This window comes from Myodes glareolus, chromosome 20, assembly GCF_982192425.1.
Source record: "Myodes glareolus chromosome 20, mMyoGla1.1, whole genome shotgun sequence".
Lineage (NCBI taxonomy): Eukaryota > Metazoa > Chordata > Mammalia > Rodentia > Cricetidae > Myodes > Myodes glareolus.
The window spans coordinates 46,755,413-46,783,137 of record NC_142045.1 but is presented as its reverse complement, the minus strand read 5'-3'; the positions used below and the strand labels follow the sequence as shown (position 1 = coordinate 46,783,137).

General features: G+C 46.6%; 2 protein-coding genes and 1 pseudogene across 5 annotated transcripts; all 3 read left to right on the top strand.

Moving 5' to 3' along the window:
- The first annotated feature begins 258 nt into the window (after positions 1–258).
- LOC148118826 (uncharacterized) lies at positions 259–14,123 on the top strand. Of its 4 annotated transcripts, XM_087899544.1 has the most exons (6): positions 259–349; positions 2,405–2,586; positions 4,560–6,352; positions 6,901–6,948; positions 7,409–7,609; positions 9,974–10,294. In XM_087899544.1, the coding sequence occupies exons 2-5, from the start codon at positions 2,584–2,586 to the stop codon at positions 7,596–7,598; spliced, it is 2,034 nt and encodes a 677-aa protein (XP_087755670.1). In that variant the 5' UTR covers positions 259–349; positions 2,405–2,583; the 3' UTR covers positions 7,599–7,609; positions 9,974–10,294. The 4 variants fall into 4 exon arrangements, with proteins under 4 accessions (XP_087755670.1, XP_087755669.1, XP_087755668.1 ...); XM_087899543.1 differs by lacking the exon at positions 2,405–2,586; XM_087899542.1 differs by lacking the exons at positions 259–349; positions 2,405–2,586; positions 9,974–10,294 and adding exons at positions 4,237–4,395; positions 13,926–14,123.
- On the top strand, positions 9,868–20,291 carry LOC148118825 (solute carrier family 2, facilitated glucose transporter member 2-like). The gene is made up of 6 exons (XM_087899410.1): positions 9,868–9,872; positions 9,974–10,085; positions 13,926–14,030; positions 17,818–17,919; positions 18,914–19,117; positions 19,208–20,291. Exons 1-6 carry the CDS (start codon positions 9,868–9,870, stop codon positions 19,328–19,330), a joined length of 651 nt encoding a protein of 216 aa, XP_087755536.1. The 3' UTR covers positions 19,331–20,291.
- A 3,204-nt stretch (positions 20,292–23,495) lies between these two features.
- On the top strand, positions 23,496–25,956 carry LOC148118824 (E3 ubiquitin-protein ligase RNF4-like; annotated as a pseudogene).
- The last annotated feature ends 1,769 nt before the right edge of the window (positions 25,957–27,725 follow it).

Here is a 27,725-nt window from a genome sequence, read left to right as displayed (position 1 = left end):
GTGAGATTGTTCAGACTGAAAGACTAGGGGGACTGTTGGAGTTGGACAAAATGCATTTTTCATTCTGATATGTTGGCCAGAAGCCAACAGGAACAGGTATGGAATATGTATCTGAATGAGAATGACTCTCATAGGCACAAATATTTGAATAGTTGACCCTCCCTCCAGTTCGTAGAACTATGTGGGAAGGATTGGGAGGTGTGGCATTGTTGGAAGAGGCGTGACTGTTAGCTCTCTTTCTGCCTCATGTGTTTCCAGATGTGAGCTCTCAACTGTTGCTCCCGCATCATGCCTGTTTCCTGCTGCCGTGCTCCCTGCCATGACGATCATGGACTCATCCTCTGAAACTGTAAGTCCCGTTTAGAGCTTTCTTCTGGAAGTTGTCTTGGGCATAGTGTCTCCTCACAGCCATAGAAAAGTAAAAAAGATGGGATAACAATAAGATGCAGTCTCGTTCTTTTTTTTTGATACAGTATTTCTCTGTATCTTTGGGTCCTGTCCTGGACTCGCTTCCTAGACCAGGCTGGCCTTGAACTCACAGAGATCCCCACCTGTCTCTGCTATCCCAATGCTGGGATTAAAGACATGCACCACCACAGCCCGGCTGCAATCCTATTCTTATGTACATCATAAAACCAAATAAGCTATCTAAAAAGTGTCAAATACTATTACGGCAAGATGACATGCATTGATTCTTTCTAAAAGTTTTATAGATTTTCGTATCTGTTACTCTAAACTTTCTATGTGCTTAAAAGAAAAATGAGTATTAGATTTAAAAAATATACAATGTCGGGGCTGGAGAAATGGCTCAGCAGTTAGGAGCATTTACTGCTCTTCCAAAGGTCCTGAGTTCAATTCCCAGCAACCCCATGGTGGCTCACAGCCATTTGTAAAGAGGTCTGGTGCCCTCTTCTGGCCTGTAGGCATACATGCAGACAGAATATTGTATACATAATAAATAAATAAACAGTTAAAAAAAAGAATGCCAGATTATAAATACACACATACACACAATGTCACAAAATTCAAATGTTACAAAATTCAGAGAACTTATTTCTTCAATAACGAAAATATACTTTGAATATGACTTGAATTTTGAATAATGTGTTCTCTGCATTAACCAGCAGGCAATTTAAACTGTCCAAAAAATCTATATCTTGCTCGATTTGTTTTATTTCATCATAATTTGTTGTAAGAAGCTGGTCGGCGCTAGCTTGGAGGCTTGGTCCCTCTGTTTCCAAAGACAGCCCCAAGCAACTCTTCCACAATGTTGCTCAGAACCTCCTAAGAAAATGGCTTCTTGAATCTAGCTCTCTGAGACACTTAGATTAGCTTTGAATGAAATGAAATTCCTCCTCCCAAAAGCACATTCTTGATTGCTTCTAGATACCACAGGAAGGAAGGGGTTTTAAACTCACATAGTGTCCTTGAGTGGGATGCGAGCTGCTCACGTGTCTGAGTCGGTGTAGAGTTTGGTGAACGTGAGTGTAAATGCTTGGCTCCCCAGTCAGGGCCAAGGAGTCAGAAGACAGGAATAAATAAAGGTTCATGAATGTTTCTAAGGAAAAGATCACATCAGATTTTCACCACAGAAACGTTCCTTTAAGTTCTGAACTAGCACCTGAGCATACGGGTAAAACTGATGCAGTCACACCGTGGGGCTGGGTGCGGGAGCAGAAGCGTCCAGAAAGCATGAGGAACTGAAGAAAAAGAGGCCTTCCTTTCCCACAGTAACCACTGCGGTCAAACCCACAGACTGAAGCAGACTCTTCAGGCCCAATTCTGCGTGCCAACACTTCCTCGGTGAGCTTAGAGAGTTTGCTTGCTGGACAAGATTTTTAAGACAGGACAAAGGCTACAAATCCATCACAGTTTCAAGCCCCTTTGCCCCTCTTAACAGCTGGAGCAGTGAGGGACTCCCATGGTCACAGGAGTGGTGTGCAGTGTCCTGTACTGGATCTGCAGACGCTTTGACGCCTCTGTTCTCTTTCTGGGAACTTCACACAGTGACTGTGTGAAGATTCCTGGGCTACCCTGATCCAGAAAACTCTAGATGGGATGGCCTGCCTCTTTCTGAGACCCAACACAATGAGTGCCTGGGAGTTCACCAGGTAAACATAGTCTCATGAGTGACTCCCGTGAGCGTGGCCTAAGGAACCCTCAGTGGAGCCAGGCTGAAAGTGATGCCTCGTGGAAGTGTGAACAGTAATCTGACAGTAACAGTAACAATAATTTCCTTAGTCACTCCACTGTTGAGTGGTTTGTTATGCGGAATTGACAACCAGTCCACTAACATCCCCGAGCCTCCCTGTTCTCACCTGTAAAACGAGGAAGAGAACTGCTTCCTCTGAGACATGGTCAGTTCGGTTCTGAAGTCAGCAAGGTTCTTCTGACCTCCCTGCAGTGCACAGCAAGGTCCTGGTGCTCAGCTCTGCTGCACACAAGCAGAGCAGGGTCTGAACCATGGGCAAGTGAGGCCCATGGGCAAGTGAGGCCCGGTGCCTGACGCTGGGGGCAAAGTGAGGAGCACCCCGCAGCATGAATTAGACAGCATGGTCACAGGAATGGCATTCAGGGAGAGGGATGGTAAGTTTGCCACAGGGGGTTGCCTTCAATTCCAGGCGGGGATGGGGCCTGTCAGCATCCCTGTGTGAGGATGTTGATGAGGCAACATCGTCCAACAATGTGGGGCGGCCTGGGAATACTCTTGAGCCTTGCAAGGAGCCACAGGGCTGCACCAGCTGAAGCCCCACTGCCCCCTCCTCTAGGGATGTGCCGCTGCCTTGTCAGTAAAGGAGAGCTGCCCCGTGCTCTGCCTGCTAAGCACGAATGATTACTTTGAGCCCTTGTAATTTAAGTACAGAAATAAATGTTCATGTAAATTGTCCAATGTTGAACACAAATAGACTACAAATTCATATGATACTGCTGGTTTGTATAAATTCGTGTATATATTTGAGATATTAACAGTGATGGCACTTCTTTTTTAGCATTTTTTTAAGTTTAAGGTTTATTTAGTTTTACATGTTTTTTAAAGATTTATTTACCTATTATGGATATGTATTCAGCCTGCATGTATGTCTGCATGCTGGACCAGAAGAGGGCATCAGATCTCATTCCGGACGGTTGTGAGGAACCATGGGGTTGGTGGGAACTGAACTCACGACCTATGGAAGGGCAGCCAGTGCACTTAACCGCTGAGAAATCTCGCCTACCCACACCTCAGACTTGTACTTAAAAACATCCCACTGCACTTTCCACTGGCATTCTCGCCGGCTGTGTCCCTTTCCTCCACACGGGGGCAGCAGTGAAGCTCAGCAGTCACTGGGGAAGATGGGAAGTGGGGAGGAGCTGCTGAAGGCGCCAGGCCTCCTGGCTGGATCTTTCCCCAGTGTCTTTCCCTGTACCGCTTCCCTTGCTGGCAAACTTTCACAATAAAAGAGGAGACATCGGCGATGCCTAGGTGCAGAGACCTGAAGGAGTCTGTAACATAAATCAAAAAAAAAAAATTTTTTTTTTCAAAAAAGGACACGCTTATAATTAACTATACAAGTACCTCACTCATGACCCTGGTTGTGGTGCATGCTTTCATTCCCAGTACTCAGGAAACAGAAACAGGTGGATCTCTGAGATTTCCAGGCCAGCCTGGTCTACAAAGTGAGTTCCAGGACAGCCATGGCTATCCAAAGAAATCCTGTCTCAAAACAAAACAATACAATACAAAGCAAAAGAGAATGATTTTTTTAAAAAAAAAATCTTGCTAAAAAACTAAAGTCCCACTCGAGATCCTCATTAAAAACCCAACACGCAGGTGATGTGTGCTCATATTTCACAGAGAACACACACAAAGTAGCCTAGAAGCAAGGCAACATGGCGAGGGTTTAAGGTGTGCTAGGGCAATTAGGATTGGGTTTAGAATTTCAGATGCAGGTCAACAATAGGAGGTCAGATTGGAAAGCCGAGGTGCTGCCTGTACCCAGACATCCCTAGGAGCAGTGGAATGGGAAGCACCTTTGTATCTTTCTGTGTCAAGTAGTGCACGTGGGAGGAGGGAGGGGGCCTAAGAGGCTTTTGGGGAAGGCCTGTGTGAGGAGAGGACTCGGGCATGAGGACCCCAGGAGTGACCTCACTTCCTTAACTGTGACATAACAATGCAGAAACCTGCAACCAGGCAGCCAGCTGATTAGAGACAGCCGAGAAGGCTCACTTGTCTTTAGACAAGCTTGACTAGTAGTCATGCCTTCGTGCTTCCTGTGGTGTTGTTATTGTGGGAGTCGTGGGAACTCCGACGATGACACCAATGGGAGGAGGAGGAGAGCTAGAGGCCCTAGAGGTTCCTGGAGATCGTGGCTCCAGCGCCTCTGGCCATTCGGCAGCCATGAAAGGAGAAGACAGGTGAGGCAGGGCAGCCAGAGCCAGGTAACCACTCTGAAATCTCAGTTTTCTCAAACTTGGTGTTTGGCAGAGTGAAAGGGTCAGGAAAACGTGGAATGATAATAACTAATCATGACATTGTAGTCCTGTGCCAGTTTGAACCACCCACCCTTATCTCTCCTCAGGTTGCAGAGGAGCAGGAGGAGTCAGCCCCCAGGGGCCTTACTGAGTCCGCCCCCAGGGACCAGAAGGAGTCCATCGCCTGGGACCTGATGGGCTCCTCCCTGGAGGCTCAGCTGGAGTCGCTCCCCGGGGTCCCTATGGGCGACTCCCCGAAGGACCAGCCAGGGCCAGTCCCTGGGGACCCGATGGGCTCCTCCACAGACGACCAGCAGGAGTCTGTTCCCAGGGACGTGATGGGTACCTCCCCGGAGGCCCAGAGGGAGTTATTCCCCGGACACCCGATGGGCTCCACTCCCCAGGACCAGGACCGGGACCCGATGGGCTCCACTCCCGAGGACCAGGACCGGGATCCGATGGGCTCCACTCCCGAGGACCAGGACCGGGACCCGATGGCCTCCACTCCCGAGGACCAGGACCGGGACCCGATGGGCTCCACTCCCGAGGACCAGGACCGGGATCCGATGGGCTCCACTCCCGAGGACCAGCACCGGGACCCGATGGGCTCCACTCCCGAGGACCAGGACCGGGACCCAATGGCCGCCGCCTCAGAGGACCAGCCCGGGTCCTTGCTTGAGGACCCCATGGGCTCCAGCCCCGAAGACCCGGAGGCCCTGAGGGAGACCATCCCCGGGGACCTGATTGGCTCCTCCCTGGAGGCCAGTCAGGAGTCCATCCCCGGGGACCCAATGGGCTCCACTCCCGAGGACCAGGACCGGGACCCGATGGGCTCCACTCCCGAGGACCAGGACCGGGACCCGATGGGCTCCACTCCCGAGGACCAGCACCGGGACCCGATGGCCTCCACTCCCGAGGACCAGGACCGGGACCCAATGACCGCCGCCTCAGAGGACCAGCCTGGGTCCTTGCTTGAGGACCCCATGGGCTCCAGCCCCGAAGACCCGGAGGCCCTGAGGGAGACCGTCCCCGGGGACCTGATTGGCTCCTCCCTGGAGGCCAGTCAGGAGTCCATCCCCGGGGACCCAATGGGCTCCACTCCCGAGGACCAGGACCGGGACCCGATGGGCTCCACTCCCGAGGACCAGCACCGGGATCCGATGGGCTCCACTCCCGAGGACCAGCACCGGGACCCGATGGGCTCCACTCCCGAGGACCAGGACCGGGATCCGATGGGCTCCACTCCCGAGGACCAGCACCAGGACCCGATGGGCTCCACTCCCGAGGACCAGCACCGGGACCCGATGGGCTCCACTCCCGAGGACCAGGACCGGGATCCGATGGGCTCCACTCCCGAGGACCAGCACCGGGACCCGATGGGCTCCACTCCCGAGGACCAGGACCGGGACCCAATGGCCGCCGCCTCAGAGGACCAGCCCGGGTCCTTGCTTGAGGACCACATGGGCTCCAGCCCCGAAGACCCGGAGGCCCTGAGGGAGACCGTCCCCGGGGACCTGATTGGCTCCTCCCTGGAGGCCAGTCAGGAGTCCATCCCCGGGGACCTGACAGGCTCTGCCTCTGAGGACCTGGAGGACCAGGGGGAGGTCATTCCCGGGCACCCGCACCCCATGGACTGCACCCTGGAGGTCCAGCCGGAGTCAGTACCCGGGGACCTGACTGAGTCCTTCCCTGGGGACCCAGTAGACTCCGTCCCGCAGGACCAGCTAGAGGACCAGAGGGACTCAGTCCCAATGTCCTTAAACTTCGGGGATTTGGGGAAGGCAATAGAACAGCTCATCGCCTCCCTTCGCCGTGGGGACCGGGAGTGCCTGATGGCCTTCTTGAGCGCCTACCCTGCTCATACCACCATGGAGCAGGTGCTGGATGTGCTCTTCAGGCGGTGAGTGCCCACTTCCCGGCTCAGAGGCCTCACATCCTCTTGTCCTTTATGGGAAGCCTCTGCCTTTCTCTGGGCCTACTTAGTTGCTAGAGTCTTGTCAGAAGCCAGCAGCATGTAGTCAGACATTACTACCTCCAGGTTGGGCCCTAGGGACTGCTGTGTCCACAGCTGAGACCCTAATGAGTGTGGGTGTCCTTCAGGAAGCTCTCTATCCTTGGCCAGTTTTCCTGAAGCATGGTCAAAGCGCTTCTCCCATTGGAAAGGGGGTTCTAGAATTCATATTGGAGCACCCGATAGAGATGGGTCTTGAGTGGAGACCCGTGGAGGATAATCCGAGGGAAGCTGTGTCCACTGAGATGTCCGGGTAGACATACTGCACAGACATATTTGAAGCACCTACAGAATGCAGGTGAACTAGTAACCTGAGAGCAGAGAGAACTTCTAGGCTCTGGACTTTGATTCTGCTCCAGGAGTCAGCAGGCCCCCCAGATGTCTTTTAGGTAGGGAACTGGGACTTCACAGGTAACATCCTTCCTGATCTCCTCCAGGTATGCATGCTTCCGCCCCGGCTGCCAGGAGGATGAGCAAATAAAAGCGTAAGTGAGCTTTACAATCTGAGAAAGGCGGGCCTTGGCTCTGCAGGGTGGGCTCCCTGGGGTACCAAGGGTGAGGGGTGGCCAATGCTTGGAGCTCACGCTCCACGTTTCTACTACCATACTGAGGTCTAAGCATTGACTGGGGGGTGAAAAGAATTGCATGAGCACGGCCCTTGCAAGTGGGGATATGGGGAAAGCCTGTGGCCTCCGGTGGCCCTCTGAGACCCTACCCTCATCTCAGTCCATGGCATGAAGGCTCGCTCAGCTGTGCTCCATTAGAGCCTGAGCATGGGGCGCATGGAGCTCCCTGCTCCCATGGCCCTCTCAGTCCTGCTCATTGTCCTCGTATGGCTACGGGTTGGATATCCCCTCCTTTGCAGTCTCACATGCACGGCGTCTTGGGCGGGATGGCAAAGGAAAGTCCAGGCCACTAAGTGTCCTGTCTGTCCCTTTCCACCAGGGCCATCTGCACCCTCCTGGACACGTGGACGAGCCTCTTTCCCGGGGACTTTCAAACACCAAGAGGCCTGTCCGCCCTGGAAAGTGTCAAGAGGCACCTAATCGTCAACTCGCCCTACTCCGATGCTCTTATAAAGGTGCATGAACTCATTATGAGACTCTTGTCGGAAACATCAGAAGAGGGCGATTAAGACCAAGCCAGGTAGGTGCTTGACACTGTGAAGAGGTCTCAGGACCTGGTCTCGGGTCTCAGGAATGATTGGGGGATTGCCACACCAACTCCAGTGTCGTCTGTGTGACATGACATACGTCACTATGCCGGACGGGAGCTGCGTATCCTATGGGACTAGGCTTCTTGGAGGTCAATGGCAGACGGCCCGGTATAGGCCACCCGTTGAGGCATAGACGGGTTTCTCCATTAGCTGGCTATGTAGGATATGGGCTTTGCACCATCTCTTTTATAATGACGATATTCTTTATATCTACAAGACAAGGATTATCTCTTCAGGAACAGCTCTGGGATAGGGAAGCACAGTGTGGGAATGTATAAGACTACAGCAGAACCCTTGCCATACACTGGGGTGTATGATGAGCAAGGGAATAGATGGGTTAATGTTGATGAACAAAGAGTGGTATAATATACTTTGAACTTTATGGATAGGCTTGCTAGATCCCGACCCCGCATGGTGTCTGCTGCATAAGAAGGTACAAGAAAGTATATTTGGCAGGCGCAGAGAGCCGTCAGGCATATTTGGTCACTAGATGAGATAAAGAAAGGGTTAGAAAGAGGAGCTTGGGGAAGGCCATGAAAGCGATAATGAAACAGAAACTTTCTATTCTTAGATAAGATGAGACCACTTGTCTGAGGTTTACGTTCCCAGGGACAAAGGATGTGTTATGTCAAACACCTGTTCCTGATAATATGCTTTTCTTAGAAATCGCTCATGTAACTAAAAGAAGCTTTCATACTTGCCGCGCCAGCACGGCAACTGTAGTTGTTCTGAGCGAGGGACGTCGGGATTAACGCACAGCACTACTTCAGGTTCTGCACACAAGCCTTTATTCCACTTTTTCACACGGCATATATAGCCCTCAGCAGGGGAGGCGGAGCTAGCAAAAGCAGGAAGCTCATCATCCCAACTCACATATCTTAGGGGCAAACAGCCTTAGAAACATTGCTGAAAACGACAGATTGTTCCTGTCCTTGTTCCTGTTTCCAACCAACCAACCACAAGAGTACAAAACAGATCCAGTGGGGGTGCGAAGGCCTGTCCTCAAGGGACCCAGCAATTCCCCCCTTTTTACTTTAAAAGCATGAGAGCCCCTGTCTTAGGACTCCCCCAGATAGGTACTCTAACCTCTCTATGGGAGGTCTTAACCCCTGTCTTAGGCGAGCTTTCTATACCAGGACAGTTGCCCATCATAGGGATCCCTCATGACTTCTGCAGCCAGACTTGGGGCGCTTCCTGATTACCCGAAGACAACCCGAGCAACACTTGTTGAGTGACAGTGTACTGTATGTGGGATTGCCACATAAAGCGGCAGAGAATCCAAAAACAGATAACCCCAATATCAGCAATATCAGCGCAGTGAGAGCATTGCAGACAATTGCTGGACCCAGCCCCCAAGCTGGACTATGGCATTCCACTGACTGGATCCAGACACAGCAGGAACCTGTGTGCTATTCATATTAACAATATGATGAGCTGTCTGCAGGGTAAAATTCAAAAAGGAGGAATTCCAAGGGCCATCCAAACACGCATTCAACTGTTCAAACATATCAGAAGCATTTACAACATTAGCAGGTGTAACGTACAAGACACTTGTTGCAGGAGCCAAAGGGAATCTACCTGTTCTTGCAAAAGCGCAGTTTGTTGATTTAAATTTAAAAGTCCAAGTCCCATATGAGAGTCCAGAGCACTCCGTGCCTGCAGGGACTCGCTAACCCTTCCAGACAGCTGATCCACAGTCTCTGCGGTCACAGCTGTCTGGGAAACGGCAACCCCAGCAAGCATAGCCGCAGTGGCAGCGACAGCAATAGCAGCAACAATTGCAGCTGTTATCCAAAGTCTTGCCGCTGTCCATAAAGGATGATCTCCTGACCGTTCTTGAGACACCAGCCCTGGCAGAGGAATCACAGCAGGCACTCAAATGATCAAGGCTCCATCAGAACCATCCCAGCAGTTACTCAGCTTGCAGATCCTGGAAGAACAATTAAGACTATCGCCCTCCAAAGTGCCATTCCACAATACAAAGAAAAACGGGGCAAAAACACAAGCAGAGGATCAAACAGTCATATTGTGTCCAGCAGTATAACAAATCAGGCTCTTGAGTGATACATTCTCCCCACATCACTGTGGGGTAGAGATTAAAACCTCTATCAGCATCCCAACACCGAGGAGCAGGCTTGGGACCATAGGTCTATGTTATATTTGTTTTCAAATCCTCTTTCAGGATGGGATGCGGTATGAGTATGATTATTAGTTATGCAATACTAACTGGCGTTAAAATGTGGGGGGTTTTTCACCAGACTCCCCATCACCTATGATTCTGTTGTTGTTACCAGAGTCATCACCCGAAACCGAAGGAGCGTTCCCATCTTCGTCCTGACCGCAATTGGTTTGTCACCTCTTAGAGGAGCACCACATACAGCCGCCCTCACCTTTGCCAACAAGGGGGCTGGTTCCATTCATCTTTGTGTTTAAGCATCCTTACAAGAACCCATCCTAGGCTCTGATCCCTATCTTGTGTATGGGTCTCTGATGGGGAAGTGAAGTGGCTGCTCCTTGCTCTCTCTTGCTCCCAGCTGCGTGTGTGTGCTCCCTGGATCTCGGTTGTGTGAGTTTTCTGTGTTTGTGAAATTATTAAATATATTATTTATCTGTGAGCTGGTCTGGTTAATTCTAACTGCCGATTGACCACGCCCTTCACTTGGTGCCCAACGTGGGACTTTTTAGAGCTCTTTAAGACTCTGGCCAGTGGGGGCCAGGCTGCATTCATTTGGGCACAGACCCAGCTGCTATGCACGGGTCCCGTGCGCCGAACTCAGGAATCCAAAGGCCAGTGCCATCTGCCCTCCCTCAGCACTTGCCACTGGAGACTAGCGGCAAGCGGCAAGCGATAATGACACAGAGACTTTCTATTCTTAGATAAGATGAGACCACTTTCTGCTAGTAAGAAACACACAGGATTGTGAGCTGATGAGGAAATAAACCTCTTCTCTCTTTGTCACCAGAAAACTCTCTCTCTCTCTCTCTCTCTCTCTCTCTCTCTCTCTTTGTTTCTCTCTCCTTCTCTCTTTGTTTCCCTCTCTCTCTCTCTCTCACACACACACACATACACACACACACCCATGCATACACGCGCGCGCGCACACATACATACATACACAGGCACACACACATATTCACGCACGCACACACCCCCACACATTTGCACAAACGCACCTGCGTCCCACTCCACCCCACGCCCGGCCAGGACACCTCCCCAACCTCCTATTTCTTCACCATTCTTTATCTTGCTGCATTGGAAATTTGGTTCACAGGGCTGCATTTTCAGTACTCCAAGATGCACTATAATTGTAGCTTTTCCTAATACCACCGTCAAATGCCAGGTTTCAAAAGAGCATCAATGTTAGATAAGCTTTGTCAACGCACACAGGATTCTGAGGGAAGGGAATGTTTATTTGTCATTAATCTTCCTGATATGACCGTCATAATGTTGTAGGTCTGATAAAGCACTGAGCCTGATTGACAGCATTTCCAGGAGTTCACAATTTCACGGCTAAGGTTCCGATCGAGGTAATACAGTTATTAACTTAATATAAAAGAAGCTTTAAAAAGATTATAAAAAGCTATCTGCCCTTGCTACAGACAGTATTACTAACTCAGACTTAGACACACACAGGAGTGAAGGCCAGCACTAATGTCAACAGGGAGATCAGGAGGGCGTGCCACTATTGTCATTAGCAATACTAATGACACATTTGGTCATTAGCGTACTAGCATGAGTAAGGCAGCTTGTCAGGCACAGGAAGGCAAGCATGGCTGCAGTCGCTGAGGGAAGCTGATGGAGGCAGCAGGGTCACCGTGCGCTCTAGGCTCCCTCCCTCAGTCGTCCTCTCCTCCACAGGGCAGCAGCAGAGTTTTCTTATAGTCTCCAGATGTGTCGTCCTGGAACCAGACACAGCTCACTGACTCACAAACGCCACAGGAAATAAGAGATCAGGAGCTATCTGGGCACGGATTGTGTTGCTATGACTTTTCTCCCAACCGGGAACTTCTCATGACTCCCACAACAGGAATGCTACGCAGGGAATTTTCTATCAACGTTGCTTACTTTAACTTTCTAATTTGACCCCTCAAGAGCTGTTCTCTTGATGACTGTGAAGTATGTTCTTCCATCTAGAAAGAGAGGGCAAGGAAACTTTTCCAAGTATATGAAGCTCATCATGCTTTCCAAACAGACTCCCAGTTTCTCTCAGGCTAACAAAGACGAAGGTACAGGCCCACCTGGGTGCTAGGGCTTTGCCTCAGACACAAGCACACAACATGCTTTCCTCAAGCTGGCCTCAGCCCCAAGTATGTGTGAAATACTAGTGTCTTAAGTGTGCGAACTCTCTAGAGCCGTTCAGTCCAAGCACGCACGCACACATACGCACACGCACACACACACACACACACACACACACACACACACACACACACACACACACACCACATACATTAAAGACAAAGCTTTGCTAAACCGAGACCCTGCTCTACACATGGGCCACAGGAACTTTAATGCCGCCACAGGGAAGCCTGTCAAAAGACCTGTGGCCAAACTCCAAGGTCAGACTTGCTTCCCTTTTACAGTGATGGCTGTGTTGCCTTAGTCCCTTGCTGCAGATATGACCTGACACCAGAGAAAAGGTGAGGAGAGAGAAGTGTTGACAGAGACAGTGGATACCGATGAACACAGAAGGACATGTTGTAGCCATGGGCAAAGCCTTGGCTCTGTTGGACCATGGTCAGGCCTGACATCCAACTCTCCCTTTGTCCTCTCTCAGAACCCCTAGCTCTAACCCTTTAAGCACAGGAAATGGAGGGTATGTGAGGTAAAGTGAGCTGAGAAAGAAAGAAATTTAGGCTTAAGTCACCAGAAGACATTTGTAAAAACTGACATCAAATATTCAAATATATACTCGGTAGTAATTTATTTCCCTTGATTTGCTTCAATGATTTTTAGAAGTTAGCTTAATATTTTAAAATGTCAGCATTCAAGAGAACTTTGGGTCTACTAAGAAGAAGGAAATAGGTCTGGCAGATCATTGAGTTCAGAGACCCAGCATGCATATAAAGAATAGAGATAGATGTATAGATAGATGATAGACAGACAGACAGATAGATTCAAGTTATATATTGATAGATAGATGATAGATAGATTATAGATAGATAGATAGATAGATAGATAGATAGATAGATAAAAGATAGATAGATGGATAGATGATAGACAGACAGACAGACAGACAGATAGTAGTTTAGTTGCAATGACAACTAGAACTGTTCTACACACTGATGAAAATATAAAACTTTTATTTCTTTTTGGTAACTGTTAGGCAGCATCTATGCCAAAGCGGAATTTATAACAGACACTTGATCCAGTGATTCAAATTCTGGGCATAAATATTCACATACTCCACCAAAATAATCGCTAGAGAGTATGCCTGCCAGGAGTGGTGGCGCACACCTTTATTCCAGCACCTGGGAGGCAGAGGCAGACAGATCTTCGTAAGTTTGAGGCTAGCTGGTCTATACAGTGAGTTCTAGGTCAGCCAGGGCTACATAGAGAGATGTTGTCTCAAAAAAAAAACAAAAACAAAAAGTATATACCCAGCAACACCATTCATAAATATTCTAAAAATCAGTAGAAGTAACTGAAGTATAGTAATGCAGGTATATCAGAATGCCACACAGTAGTGACAATGAAGTGTCCAAATGCACAGGGCAACAAGGATTCTCGTGGAGACAACGTTTAGGAAAAGAAGCCGGAACAAGAGAATATGCATGATACAGTAACATCAAGTACAGGGCTTGGCAAATTCAGCTATCATATCAGATGTTAGGTGAGCAGCTCTGGGAGGACGATGCATACAGGGATAGAGGGGTTCTGCAGAGCCGGAAACGAGTTAGTCCTCAACCCAGGCTCTCTTTACACGGTTGTAATCAGTTTTTAACACACAGGAGCTATTCACTTGGTGTACCTGTTATAAGGTTATATATTAACAAAAAGTTTAGAAAATAAACAAATAAAGGGAATGAAGCAATGGAGTGAGTTCTCAGCGAAAGCCAAGAACTCTTAAGCAACCGGGAACTTTAAATGCTGAAGGAAGACTTGTCTGAGGAGAGGGCTAGGTAAACCTTACGGGATTCTAGGGACCATGGATCCACAAAAACTAAAAATAAACAGCTATATATTTTGGTTTTGGGGCCTCATGGGGAATCTCCCCTTACGGCTGGCCTGTTCTGATCTTGCAGATATTTTATTACTCAACCAGCATTTTCCAGACAGCTGGGATCAGCCAGCCTGTGTACGCCACCATTGGCATTGGTGCCATCAACCTGATCTTCACTGCTGTCTCTGTAAGTCACTACCCAGAGGAGCACTCTGCCCGCTCCTTGGCCCGGGAGTGCAGGTGGGATGGTGGCCTATGATTAAAAGCATCCGCAGCTTCGTCCACGTGCCCTGTGTGTGCACAGATAAGTGAGTGGTGGAGAAAGTCCTGTGCACACACCGGCTACTGCTCTAAGATGAGGCGGGCTGAGCTGGTGAGTCACCGGCCCTTCCACTCTGGGCGGTGCCGGTAATTCTTTCATTTGGTGAATTAATAACTCACTGGCAAGACTTTCCTTCTCTACGAGACTGCATTCTGTTCTTCTCTATTTAAACACCTCAGGGTCGGCTGATAGCTTGTCATTGCAGCAACACTGGGCACATTCCCCAGCTTCTCCTTGCCTGGTGGAGGTGTTTCATCCTGGTATCCTAGGGAAAACACTGAACGAGCTAATAGATAGCTAAGCTTGCAAACAGAATTGAACAAACTTGGCAGATTCCTGTGATGTTAGGTCCCTGGGCAGAACACAAATAAACGGCTCCTGGTGATGCTTCCGATATGTGTAATGGGAGTCTGGGTAGAAATGACATAAAATATGGAATTTCATTGTGTTATCAACTCCAAAAGAGAAGTTATTTACTTTCTTAAAGCCAAGGACTAGTTTAATATTGTGACCTAGTAAGTAGTAGTACAAAGGCTTCTCAACTAATGAAATCTGCTCAAAACGAGACAAACTCCACTGATTCTTACCTTTGAATACGACATGTTCAAATGCTTTTAAGTTTTAATGCTGGTCATAATACTATACTCAGCTTATTTTGTTCACTTGTTTTTTCCTCTGTACATGGACTTTAACTATTATCTTGGGGTGGTCAATAAATTACATCCTGAATCCCCAGACCTCATTACCCAGTGCTAGATCATGGAGAGGCAAAAGAGTGTGAACTACACAGAATGCCCTGTCTACAGACTCCACTTCAGAGACAGCCCCGTGCAAGCCAAAGGCTGCTTCAGTCCCTAACGGCCATTCCTGGGCCTCAATCCAAGGCACTCTTAGTCCTTCTGTCTCCTGAAAATGGTACTTTTTACAAAATGGACATATTATTAAAATTCATTACTTAAAAGAGCATTTGCCATATTAAGCATCAAGTTGTTTAACCCAAATCCTGAGGAAAAAAATAACAAAAACTGTGCAGAATTTTATTTCTTCCCTCATACCCAAACTAATTTGAATGGAGGAGCAGTTTAATTGATAATTATTGTAAATTATAAATATAACTTGCACCTTAATTGTTTTGAATATGGAGCGTTTTGAGTTTGTTCTTTTTTTTAACAAAAGTCTTAAAATAGATGACTGACACAAAGGAAATCAGTTCTAATCACTTCATCAGAACGCCACAATTAAAGAAAGCATTGCAGTTTTTATGTAGGTCTCCCAAATACTAACGGTGGCAGACATCTGTGATCCTAGCATTCAGCAGGAAAAGGAAGGTGGATCTCAAGTCCAAGTACAGCAAGGCTCCACAGCGAGACACTGCAGCAAACCAAACCATATCAAAACACAGCAAAGGACACTGGTTTTGTGTCCCTGAACTTGAAAACAATGTCCATACTGATGCGTGCAGAAAGAATGAGCACTCGTGGCTTTGTTTCCCAGGAACAACATAGATCATCTAACCCATTTTTCCTGAGTACTTGAGAAACAGAGACGCTCCCAATAGTACTCTGAATGATGTCCAGGCTCTATGGCTATGGCTTTCATCCATAGTGATAAGCTGATGGAGGGGTGCTTATGAGCTTGAGAAAAGAACAAAACAGGAAGAAAAAATGGGGAGGTTGAGGCAGGATGGCTCTTGGAGCAAAGCAGTGGCTGCCTAGCTCCAGCAAGACAGACGGGCCTGAGGGATGTACAGACTGGGGCAGAGACGAGGACGGTGATCCAGCAGATGTCCCAGTGGTTGGCCATGGTTCTCCGCTGGTCATGTGCATTGGAGTGCCATAGCTTCCGGGGGAGAATGTAACTCAATATCCAGCACACATGTTTTTAGTTTTTATTATCCAGTTAGCACTTTTCATTGGCAGAAGGTGCGGATAATCCTGTGGGAATGTTCCTGTTCTCTCAGACCCTGATAATGCTAGGTTAGCATCATGTATCATTCCTCCTGCTTTGAAAGAATCAAATGTATAAGAGAAGAGATGGCTCAGTGGTTAAAGCACAGACTGCTTTTCCAGAGGGCCTGAGTTCAATTCCCAGCACCCACATGGCAGCTCACAATCACCTCTAACTCCAGTTCCCAGGGATATGATGCCCCCCACACCTGTAAGCACTGTAGGAATGTGGTACACAGACATAAAAGCACATATAAAGCACCACACATGTAAAATAAAACAATTTTTAAGAAACACATAGGAACATTTTTCTTGCTTTCTTCTTAGTAATTAGATGTAGGCTCTTGGCTTGTCACCATTTCTAGAGTGATCTAAAACACTGATCTGAGGGCCTCTGAGATGAAAAGGGCTTTTACTGCAGGCAGAGACAAGTGCTCCACAGATGTCTGCGGGCCCAGAGCGCTGCATGCTACTGGTGCTGGTTTGCTGTTGGCTTACTCAGCTGGATGAGCACAGCCGGTTTACTCACCAAGATGGGAAACTGTGTGTGTGTGTGTGTGTGTGTGTATGTATGTGTCCAGTGTTGACAAGATCCCATGGACCAGAATCGTGTGTATGTGTATGTGTGTCTGTGTGTGTGTCTGTCTGTGTGTGTGTGTGTGTGTGTGCAGTGTTGACAAGATCCCATGGGTTATACTCTAGTGTATGTGTATGTGTATGTGTGTATGCAGTGTTGACAAGATCCCAAGGGTCACACTCGTGTGTGTGTGTAGTGTTGACAAGATCCTATGGGTCAGACTCGTGTGTGTGTGTGTGTGTGTGTGTGTGTGTATGTGTGCAGTGTTGACAAGATCCCATGGGTCAGACTAGTCAGAAAATGATGATCCATATGAGGTCCATAGCTCAAAGACTGTTGGCAGGTCTCCTCGGTCAGGATGAAGAAGCACTCTAACGTCTTGCTGTGACGTCACCTCTTTCCAAATACACAGTTCACCCCCACAAAAGGTACATACAAGCACACCCTGGATATACAGAGCTCACTGATTTGGTGCACTGACCAAATTCTCTGTACAGTGATCAAATGCACTTAGCAGCAGGTAAACCGTCATAACTTGACTTAACCAAGCCCTGAGAGGTTGGGTAAGAATGGCCGACACCTGAACAGCTGTGCTGTCTCAGGTGTCTGAGGCACAGGGACTCTTGCAATGATTACGTCAGCAGGTGAGAGACTGGGTCACCTTTTTCTCTGTAGCACAGCAGGATCTTCTCCTTTCTTTTGTGATGTTTGGGGTTGAGTCCAGGGCCTGTGCATATGAGGAAAGTAATCTACTACTGAGCTACCACCCCAGCCCTGGTAAATGGAGATCTTTCACAGTTTCATGGCAGAGATATTCTCTTAGGAGGCACCGGGATGTACAGCCTCTCACTACTGTATTCAGAGGGATGGCCCTAGAGTGTTGGGAACACTCTGGTCTATACCAAGACTGAACTTCTCAAATCCATATGGCCAAATGAAACCAATGTTTAATTCCCACTGTCACCCGAGACTAGCAGTGCCAGGGCACACAACCGTCATCTGTTGCATGTCTGTAAAAGGGGGCCACAGTACTGCCTTCACCCCACTACATACATTCCAAACTCCCTAGTGGGCAAGTGGGCAAGCATGAAGACAGCAGAACACTGAGCCGATGTGTAAACTCCCACAGGTACTGCTTGTAGAGAAGGCCGGGCAGCGGTCCCTGTTTCTAGCTGGAATGATTGGGATGTTTTTCTGTGCCATCTTCATGTCTGTGGGACTTGTGCTGCTGGTAAGTGTGGTACCTGGGCTGGTAGTTTTTTTTTTGTTTTTTTTTTTTTACCACAGGAAAACATCTCTGGCTCCCAAGTTAAAGAGTTCTGCCCACAGCAAGTGCATGAGACTGACTTCCTAACTAAGGGAGAGGGGAAATGTAAAGCAAAGGGAACTATGTTCTTGGAGTGAGAGATGTAAGTACCAGGATGGCACCTGTGATTTGGGGCAGCTGCATGGGTGGCTGCCTGCTTGTGTAACCACAGGCCGTACCTGACCCCACCCCCTTCCTACCTACATGCTCATCTTGCACCTAGGGAGTCAAACCTTGTCTGGCCATCTTGGTAGGAAGACTTATGCATTCTGAATCTTCTTGCTTGTCACAGGGAAAGATTAACTATAAAACAAAACCCCAAAAGCCCTAATGCAAGGGATTGGCTGGGCAGGGACTCCAAATTCAGAAGCAAGATTTGGTTGGGTTGGATCAACTTGTTTCAAACCAGAGTAACTTGAATTTGAGGAAAAACAAACACACAAGGAAGAGAGTTGTGTGATGTGGAGATGCCCTTCCGTATATGTGCTGCTCTTATTGGTTAACGAACAAAGCTATTTCAGGCCAATGGCTTAGCAGAATAAAGCCAGGTGGGAAATCCAAACAGAGATAGAGGGGGAGAGAGAGAGAGTAGGCAGAGTCAAAGAAACACCATGTACTGCCTAAGAAAAACCTTACCGGTAAGCCACAACACCGTGGCAATACACAGATTAATAAAAATGGCTTAATTTAAGATGTAAGAGCTAGCTAGAAATATGCATGAACCATTGGCCAGTGTTGGAAGTAATATAGTTTCTGTGTGATTATTCGGGTTCGGGCAGCCGGGAAATGAAGGAGGGGTCTCGGTTCACAGCTGTGCTCGCCTCTGATCTCAGCCTGAGAGAACTCAGAAGCTGCTAGACTCAAGGAGGCTACAGCCAGCAGTCACCTGCCCCACTTACGACTTTCTCTTTGTCTTCAGGATAAGTTCTCCTGGATGAGTTATGTGAGCATGACAGCCATTTTCCTCTTCGTCAGTTTCTTTGAGATTGGACCAGGTCCAATCCCTTGGTTCATGGTTGCTGAATTTTTCAGCCAAGGACCCCGCCCCACTGCTCTGGCCCTGGCTGCCTTCAGCAACTGGGTCTGCCATTTCCTCATTGCTCTCTGCTTCCAGTACATCGCGGTAAGTGCCCACACGGTGCAAGCCTTTCCCCCACCCCAGGACCGGGCAGACTGTCCAGCAGCTAACCACCACTGTTTGCTCTCCTTGCAGGACTTCTGCGGGCCTTATGTGTTCTTCCTCTTCGCTGGGATCGTCCTGGCCTTCACCTTGTTTACATTTTTTAAAGTTCCAGAAACCAAAGGAAATCTCTGCAGAATTCCGGAAGAAGAGTAGTTCGGCCCCACCCGCCAAAGCGGCTGTACAAATGGAATTCCTGGGGGCTTCAGAGACCGCCTGAGGATGACGTGCAAGCCCAGGAACAGACAAGAAGGGAACCATGTGTTCCCTGTTAACCGATTCCTTCACGAGTGTACATCTACACCCAAGAGTTTTGTTTTATACCTTTTGAAGAATTTGTACAGACTCTGATCGGAAATGTCAACAAATATTACCAAAGAAAGTATTTTTTTTAACTCAGAGAATCTATTTTTTTTTGACGCTAAAACTCCTAAATAAGTAAACCAAAGGGGCTGCTATTTTGATGCTCTACGGGGAAGACGGGTTTCTACCCAGCTCTGTTGGTTTTTTAAACCTGAAACGGAAGTGCTTTTGACAAATCACTGCATTCTAAAGCGCGTGACTAAGAAACCTGAAGCTACAGCTGATATCAACAGAGTTAAATAAACATGGTTAAATTGGAATTTCCTTAGTCACACCGCTGCAGCTAGAGGGTGAATGGCTGGAGTCCGCAAGGCTCCTGTTCAAACTGACATTTTTGTTACAGTTCCTCAGCTTCTCTCACTGCATTAGAGTTTGTGTTTTACTTAAAATTATTTTTCTGTATTTTTATATAGAATAGCTGAGTATGTTAAACTATATTTGTGCTGAAAAACTATTTTTATAGCTACCAAAATCTTCCTGTATTAAGAGAAAACAGTGTAGTTCCTTTGTTTGATGTATTTTGCAGTTAAGCACTCAAGGGTTTCCTTGCTGCAGAGCCTAGCTTAGCCACTAATACTAGCATCTAAACCATGTTGTTTCTCTCTGCTTCAGTCCTTTGTGCTATGCTTTTTTTTTTAATTGCTGACTAGCATCTTTGTCTGAGGGGTTATAAGACACACATAATGGGTTATGAGTCAGGTGTTATGTATATCGGCTCCAAACTCTAATAAATAATATCAGTCTCACAGGGAAATTTGGAGTAGCATGTTGCTCTATTTGTTAATTTATTTTTAAATTATGATGTCTCAAAAGGAATTGACTTTCAGACCTAATAAAAACCCCTCTTTAATTTTTCTGGAAACACCAACTGGGCTCCCTGGCTTGCAACAGCCATTCCCTTTCACCTTTCTCTGTCTTTACCATGCATAGGTCCTATATAAACTACTCTGTTGTTGGCACTAACATCTGCTGTGTGTAACCAGTGTGGCCAGGACATTCTAAGGGCCCTCACCTGTGTGGACAGATTGAAAATACTGTCCCTAATTACAGTTAGGGACACACAGGTCACTAAACTGTCTCTGAGCTGTTTTCCCAACAAAGTAATGCAGGAGACCAATCGTTCATGGATGGATGATGGATGGATGGATGGATGAATGGATGGACGGACGGACGGACAGGTGGATGGAGCGATGTGTGTATGTTGACAAAAAGCACTTAATGCTTTCATTTGGGGAAGGGTCCAGTCAAGGTCTCATGCAATCTAAGATGGCTCTTGAACTCCTGCTCCTAATCCCTAAGTGCCATGATTGCAGACATGCTACCAAACGCACGCAGTGAAAAGAAGCTTCTGACATGTGAGAAAGATCACTGACCACATTTCTTTTCTTCATTCTCTCCCTCTCTTACTCCTTCCCTCTCCCTGCCCACATTTCTCTGTTTAAGTAAAGGTCTGTGTAGTATTCTGCGATATGGAACTCCTATGTAGACCAGGCTATTCTCCAGCTTGTGGCAATCCTCCTGCCTCTGCCTCCAGGCTATGGGATTACAGGTGAGTAGCACTATGCTTAATCCTTTCTGGTGTTCTGTTTGTTTTCTCTTGGTCAGACTTATTCATGTATAACATGCAGTCCAAACCAACAGGAAACTCTTTCTATATTTTTTTCCCTCTCCTTTGGGGACAATTTGGGTGATTTCTTTTTCAACTTGAAATGTCAAGAGGCAGTCAAAAGGAAGCTTCAGAAGCTCAGATTTTTGTGCTAGGCTGTGAATTCAGAACAAAAATGAAGATCTCTGTGCTGAGGCGGGGGCTCTTATTTTCTACCTCGTTCAGACGCTGGCAGCCTCTGGAGAGTTCACAGTTCCAGTAAGTGATACAGGAGCTTAATATTCTTAAATAGATGAGTGTGCTTTCTAGCAAACCGTGGTCCCTGGACCCATTCTCTGGGGGAATAAAGTAGTAAAGATTTTCAAAGAAATCCCAAAGATCACTTGTAAGTTATAACTAGTTATTTTTAAATAACCCCAAATTCTAGATATTCCAATATTGAAGTTTTCTTTCTCATTGAATTGTAAGTGCCCTACGTTGTGCCCTAGCTAAGATGGGCATTACCCATTCACCATTGCACATGATCAGATCAAAAGATGCTGAAGGCCTTAGATAAAGTGGAGCATCCGCCACAGACCCTAAATTATGTTTAGAGAATAACGCTGAGAAAAACATTCGAGAATGCTCATTGCCAATGCAATTTAATACTATGTGAGGGTGCAGAATCATCAGTATCAATGATCATTCTTAAGCATGTGCTGAAGAAATGTTAAAGGGAAATAGAAAGTTAATAAAGCGTTATACATTGATGACCAATATACTAGTTAACATAATTTTTTAAAAAAAAATCAATCGGTTTTCAATGGTAAATCACAAAGCGGGCACCACTTACATTAATTTCCAGGAAAATTAGATGTGATTTTGAACCTCCAGTCTCCAGGTATCATTTTTACAGTGGTGTTTTCATGCTCTGCAATCTTCACAAATGTGATTTTCTCTCACCTTATATGCAGTACGGCCAGACTTCGTGGTCTGGCCACGTAACTGTTGCACCTGGTTACTGTCTGCTGTCTAGGCACGCAGGAAAGGGTTTGGTCTAAATTTCTATTCCCAGGCTTCCTGGGCACGGTCCACTCTGTCATACATTCCTAGCTGTAGTGAGACCTTGTTCACACACTGTAGGGAGCTTATGTCCAATGGCAAGTTAAGACAGACAGTGCACGACCCGTGCTCGCATGCCTTTCACGTCCCCGTCCACTGAAGGCAGGCACGACAGCAGTTCCTACCTCAGCAAAGGGTCCTGGGGGTCAAGAACAAAACGACAGGACCTAGCATAGAGGAGTGACCGCACTGGTACTCAGAACTGGTGTCCACAGATTGCTGTCGAGATAAAGATTGCGGCATAGAAGGCAGCTCCAGGTGCTCTTTCAAATAAATGGAGTTCACAAGTTCAAGATAATATTTATTTTCTTACATCAAGGAAAAAAATACCACAAAACAAGTCAATAATAAAATACCATGGACTTTAATTCCTAAATCTAAGTATAATACTTCCAAGTTAGCCTGTAAGAGTTTTTATTTTGTTTTTAAAATATATTTTTTGTCTAAGTTATGTTAGAGGGTCTATGTGCAACATTATTTCTTTGGGTAATAGTAAATACAAAGTAAAATACTACATATTGTGTTTAAATGTCATATATATATATATATATACATATATATATATGGATTGCAGTCACTGCATAAAATCAAACCTTGTTGATAATTCCTAAAAATTATAAAATGCATCAACTATTTCTTTGCCAGCTTGTTGCACATGTAGACAATGTGAGATCCATGTGCTTATGATTTTCACTAAAGCTCTGCAATGAGAATATGAGGAGGAAAGAGAGCCACTCCATCTCTCTAACAGTGTGTTGATTTCTAACTTGTTGTACATTTTTAAAATTATCATAAGATGAAATTGGTCTTTAGTGAGAAATTTACAGATAACTACTATTTTTGGCCACAACTACGTTTCTGAATGGTTGGTGCTGCTCTCGTTTACATGGAAAATACCCACACTAATAAAAAAGTAAAAATTATATTGGTTTACTCTGTATTTTTTTCTCAAAATATTTTCCTTATTCTTATTTTAGGGATAAAAGCCCCAGTTTTGCTTCCACCTGGTAGTTCTTTAGTCATCAGTCAGAACAAAACTTGTCTTAAAGGCTACGAGTGGTGGAGGAGAAATGAGTGACTCCTTTTGTTGACATACACTTAATTCAGTAACTTTTTCTCTGAACACGCATCATGAGCAGGGAGCCTTTTAGAGTCGTGTGAACTGTGCAGAGCCTGGAGGACCCGGCTGCTAGTGAACTGTGCAGAGTCTGGAGGACAGGGCTGCTATGTGCCGTCAGCTGCACTCTCACAATGGGACTGAAATTCCAACCAGAAGACTTCAAGGTTGTAAATAAGAACAGCCAGTGGAACCGACAGAGCTGTAAGACAGAACTTTCCGGCTTCTAGTGGATTTTACAATCCCTCAGTTTATGTATACAGGAGCAACAGGATGCAGCTTCTCAGCACATGTTATAGATTGCCATTCAAATCACTGTGCTCAGGGCTGACAAGACACCTCAAGAATAGAATTGCCAGCTGGGCGGTGGTGGCGCACACCTTTGATCCCAGCACTTGGGAGGCAGAGGCAGGCGGATCTCTGTGAGTTCAAGGCCAGCCTGGTCTACAAGACCTAGTTCCAGGACAGGTTCCAAAGCCTCAGAGAAATGCTGTCTCGAAAAAAAACAAAAAAAACAAACATACAAACAAAAAATAATAGAATTGCCCCATGAGTCAAATATCTGAATATCTGAATTCTATTGTCAGAGGTCAGTTGAAGGTGAAAAGGGAGAGCCAGCTAACAAAGTTGTGGTATGATTCCCCCCCATGTACACATGGTTTATGTGCACAATAATTATATATAAAAGTAAGTACTGTATCCTATTCAATGGAATTCTGACATTAGCAATATAACCATCAGTGACTGAAAAACAAACGAGAAATGCATGCACATAAATCAGCTTTACTTCTGATCTGTTTCTGTATATTTGCTGTCACTGTAAACTTTATTGAATTTTATCACCACCTTCATTCCATTTCCCCAAGCATCTTTTGTCTCAAAAGAGTAAATTTTTAAAACTATTTTGCATATTATTATGAATAACTGCAACAAAAATACCTATAATTTTAACTTAAAAAACCTATTGTGTCTACAAAGACAAAAGTGTTAAGCCATTTTTTTCTGGATTGTGTTAGTATGTATGGTTATTGCAAAATACAGCTGATATGAAACCTAAATTCTTGACAAAATTAAATTTATCAAATCTTCAGCTGTTTTACAAATTTATCTCAATATGGGGAATTAGGGGTGTGACCCAGTTGTTTAGTACAAGTCTGGCATACACAAGGCATGAACAAGGCAAGTATTACAGAAAAGAAATATGAGGGAAAGGAATGAGATTGTGTATTCTTGTGATTAACCTGCCTATTAATAGATGTATAGTTCTTATTGCTAAAATGAAATAGTATTCGGGAAGTGCGGGCCAGGGCCGGCAGAGCGGAAGTGGGTCTCTGTGAGGTGGTGGAGTCCTGCTTGAGTGGGTCTCCTTAGCGGCTGGTGGAGGGGGTACGTCCTTGCTCAAGCACATCCACTGTGGCGTCTGCCTGATCACACCAACTCCGAAACGTGGAAATATTGGACAGCTAATTGACTCCAAGCCACGGGATGAGCACTCAGTGGGCATGAGAGATTGAGAACATCCCACCTCCCCATAAACCTTGGTGTAGATCACTTCCTTTTCTGTGGATTGAAGCCAGAGAGCACAATGAATACAATGGCCTTAGAGGAATCCTCAAAGAAAGTGGCCTGGTGGAACAGTAAGTTCTACACAAACCCAGAAGCGAACTCGGGGAACAACTTCAACCCCTGAGATTTCCTTGGAACCAGAACCCACAGAACTCGTGAATGCTGGTGATGAAATCGTGGACCTCACCTGTGAGTCCCTGGAGCCTCTGGTTGTGGACCTCAGTCACAATGACGCTGTTGTGATTGTTGAAGAAAGGAGAAGGCCAGGAAGAAATGGGAGGAGGTTATGCCAAGACCATGCTGACAGCTGCGTGGTGAGCAGTGATGATGAGGAACTGTCTAGGACAAAGACGTGTGTGTGACTACCCACACTCCTCTAAGCGCCAAGGATGAAGGAGCTACAGGACTCAGGCCCTCGGTACTGTCAGTTGTCCAATCTGCATGGATGGATACTGAGGTTGTGCAGAATGGGCGCCTCATTGTTTCTACAGGATGTGGCCACGGCTTCTGTAGTCAGTGCCTCCGTGATTCCCTTAAGAATGCTAACACTTGCCCAACTTGTAGGAAAGAGATCAACCATAAGTGGTACCACCCCATTTATATATGAAATGTTCAGAACTGCTCAGGACAGACCAAAGGACAGACAGCCAAGCTGGGCTTTCTGTGTGGTATCTGCCTCCAGTTTCCTGAGCTCAAAAAGACTTTAAAAAATCAGTGTCTGATGTAAACTGCTCTTTTGTTTTTCAACCCCTTAGGCCCTTTTGTTTTCTCCAGTTTGATGTTATGTAACAGGATCCAGGGATCCTCCCAGGTCAGCTTAGCATCTCTGCTCCTGGGTATTCTGAACCAGGAGTAGGAGAAAAGGAGTCAGGCACATTGGAGTTTGAGTATTGTGGCTCCAGCCTCTTCACGGAGCTTAGATGTTGGCCAAGAAGTTTCCCTATTGGGAAAGTTTGCCCCAACCTCTTGTGGGTACAGAGCCTTCCCAAGGTACCTGCCAGTTAGCTATTCTGCCTGCCACACAGTGACCTGGCCAGACACAGTCCATCCAAGGATCCCAGTACAGAAGCCGCCCCTGAAAAGCCCTGCTGGTGGACTTTATTTTTCTTTGGAGAGCAGAGGTGATCTGTGATTCTAGCTGTACCTTATCATTGCTGTGCAGTGTTTTCTGCAAATCCAGAGACCCTCTGCAGGGCAGCCATGTTAGGCCCGTTCTTCACCTGCTCCTCAGCAATCCGGAAGACGTGGCACTGCTGGTGTCCTCAGCCCAGTGTTGCCTCCCATGGGGAGCAGTGCCCATTGCACCCCATCTTTGTTCACCAGCTGTTCTCAGGATCCCTACCCATGCTCCAAAGGTCTTTGCCTGGCACAGAACATTCAAGGCCAGGAGGACAAGCAGGTTTTTGAGTGTCCTCTCTTTTCTGCTGTGTCCTGTGTTGTCCACAGTGCTCTCCAACCCTCAGTTTTTCAGTTCCCACCCCTGATGTCTGCCCAAGCATAGATACCAGGAGGTGGTAGCAGTAACAGTGGCCTTAGCAGCTGTTCACTTCCAGGCTTTTACCCAAGTCACTGTTGCCCGTGTTTCAGAGGAGTCGCCTACTAAGCCTCCACTACCCTGGCTTTCCCACAGTCCTTGAGTAGATCGATATTTCCAAAGCTGTTCTTCTGGCTGACTGGGCTTTGATCCTCTGGACTTTTGACTGCTTTGTAGGTTTTGATCAGCAAAGCATGGTGCCTCTTCCTCCCCATGGGACCACAGAACAATCTCTGCCCCACTCCATATGTGTGGGGTGCTCTGGTGATCTCTCGGAGGCAGTGTAGTGGTAAATTGCCCCTGGGGATACAAGGCACAGGGTGGCTTGTAGAGGATAGGCCTTCAGTGTCAGCCTGCCTCCACCGCCACACTATTTCCTCAGAGGGCTTCAAGCCAAACCAATAGCCTTTTTTGTGTTAAACATCTTTGAAGTAGGAAAGGGACCACTGGAGCTTTACTAACAATAAATGACTTTCAGTTTATTATTCTGATGGAGCAGGGACTCAGCACAGAACTCACTTTAAATGGAGCAGAGGGTGTGTCCTTCCTCTATGTGAAAAGAAAATAGTTTTATTCTTTACTCTGACTTTTTAAACTGTTTGACTTCCAGTTAGTTTGAATGAGAGTAGTAATTTTTTTATGTGGACTCAGAGGGTAGGAGCATTAGCTCTCATCATTGTGATGTGTGGAGTGTGCCCTCCTCTTGGATGCCACAGCCACTGAGTTCCCTGTGGGCCTCATGGACTTGCTCTTGTTAGTTCTAATGATAGCCAGACTTAAAGGAGCCAAGTTGACCATGCAGCCAGTTCACCAGTAAATATGGTGACACCTATTTTCTCCTTAATTCATTTTCTCCTTAAAGACAGTTTATGAAGTTGATAATAAAAGTTCTATTACTTCATTCTAAATTAAACTGAGAAAAAGGTGTTTAGTTCTAACAGAAACTGAATTAATAGGAAATGGTTGCTATAGAATAAAATCCCTTTCCTTTTCTCTTAATGTATATAGTTTAACTCTTTCTTTGTTACATTTAAATTATGCTCATGGTTATCAGCCTGTTTGGAATGTTTTTTGAAGTTATGATATAATTATCTTCTCAGGTCTTGTAAGACATGCTTCACATTTTCTACTGGTAGTCATTGATTAAAAGCATAAGTCAAAATAGATCAATTAAGCCTTGTGTGTGTACTTTATTAAATATGGGTTATTAGTGGCAGGAGAAAAATATGCCAGCTGCCAAGATGCTGAGATGGAGTTGGTGAAG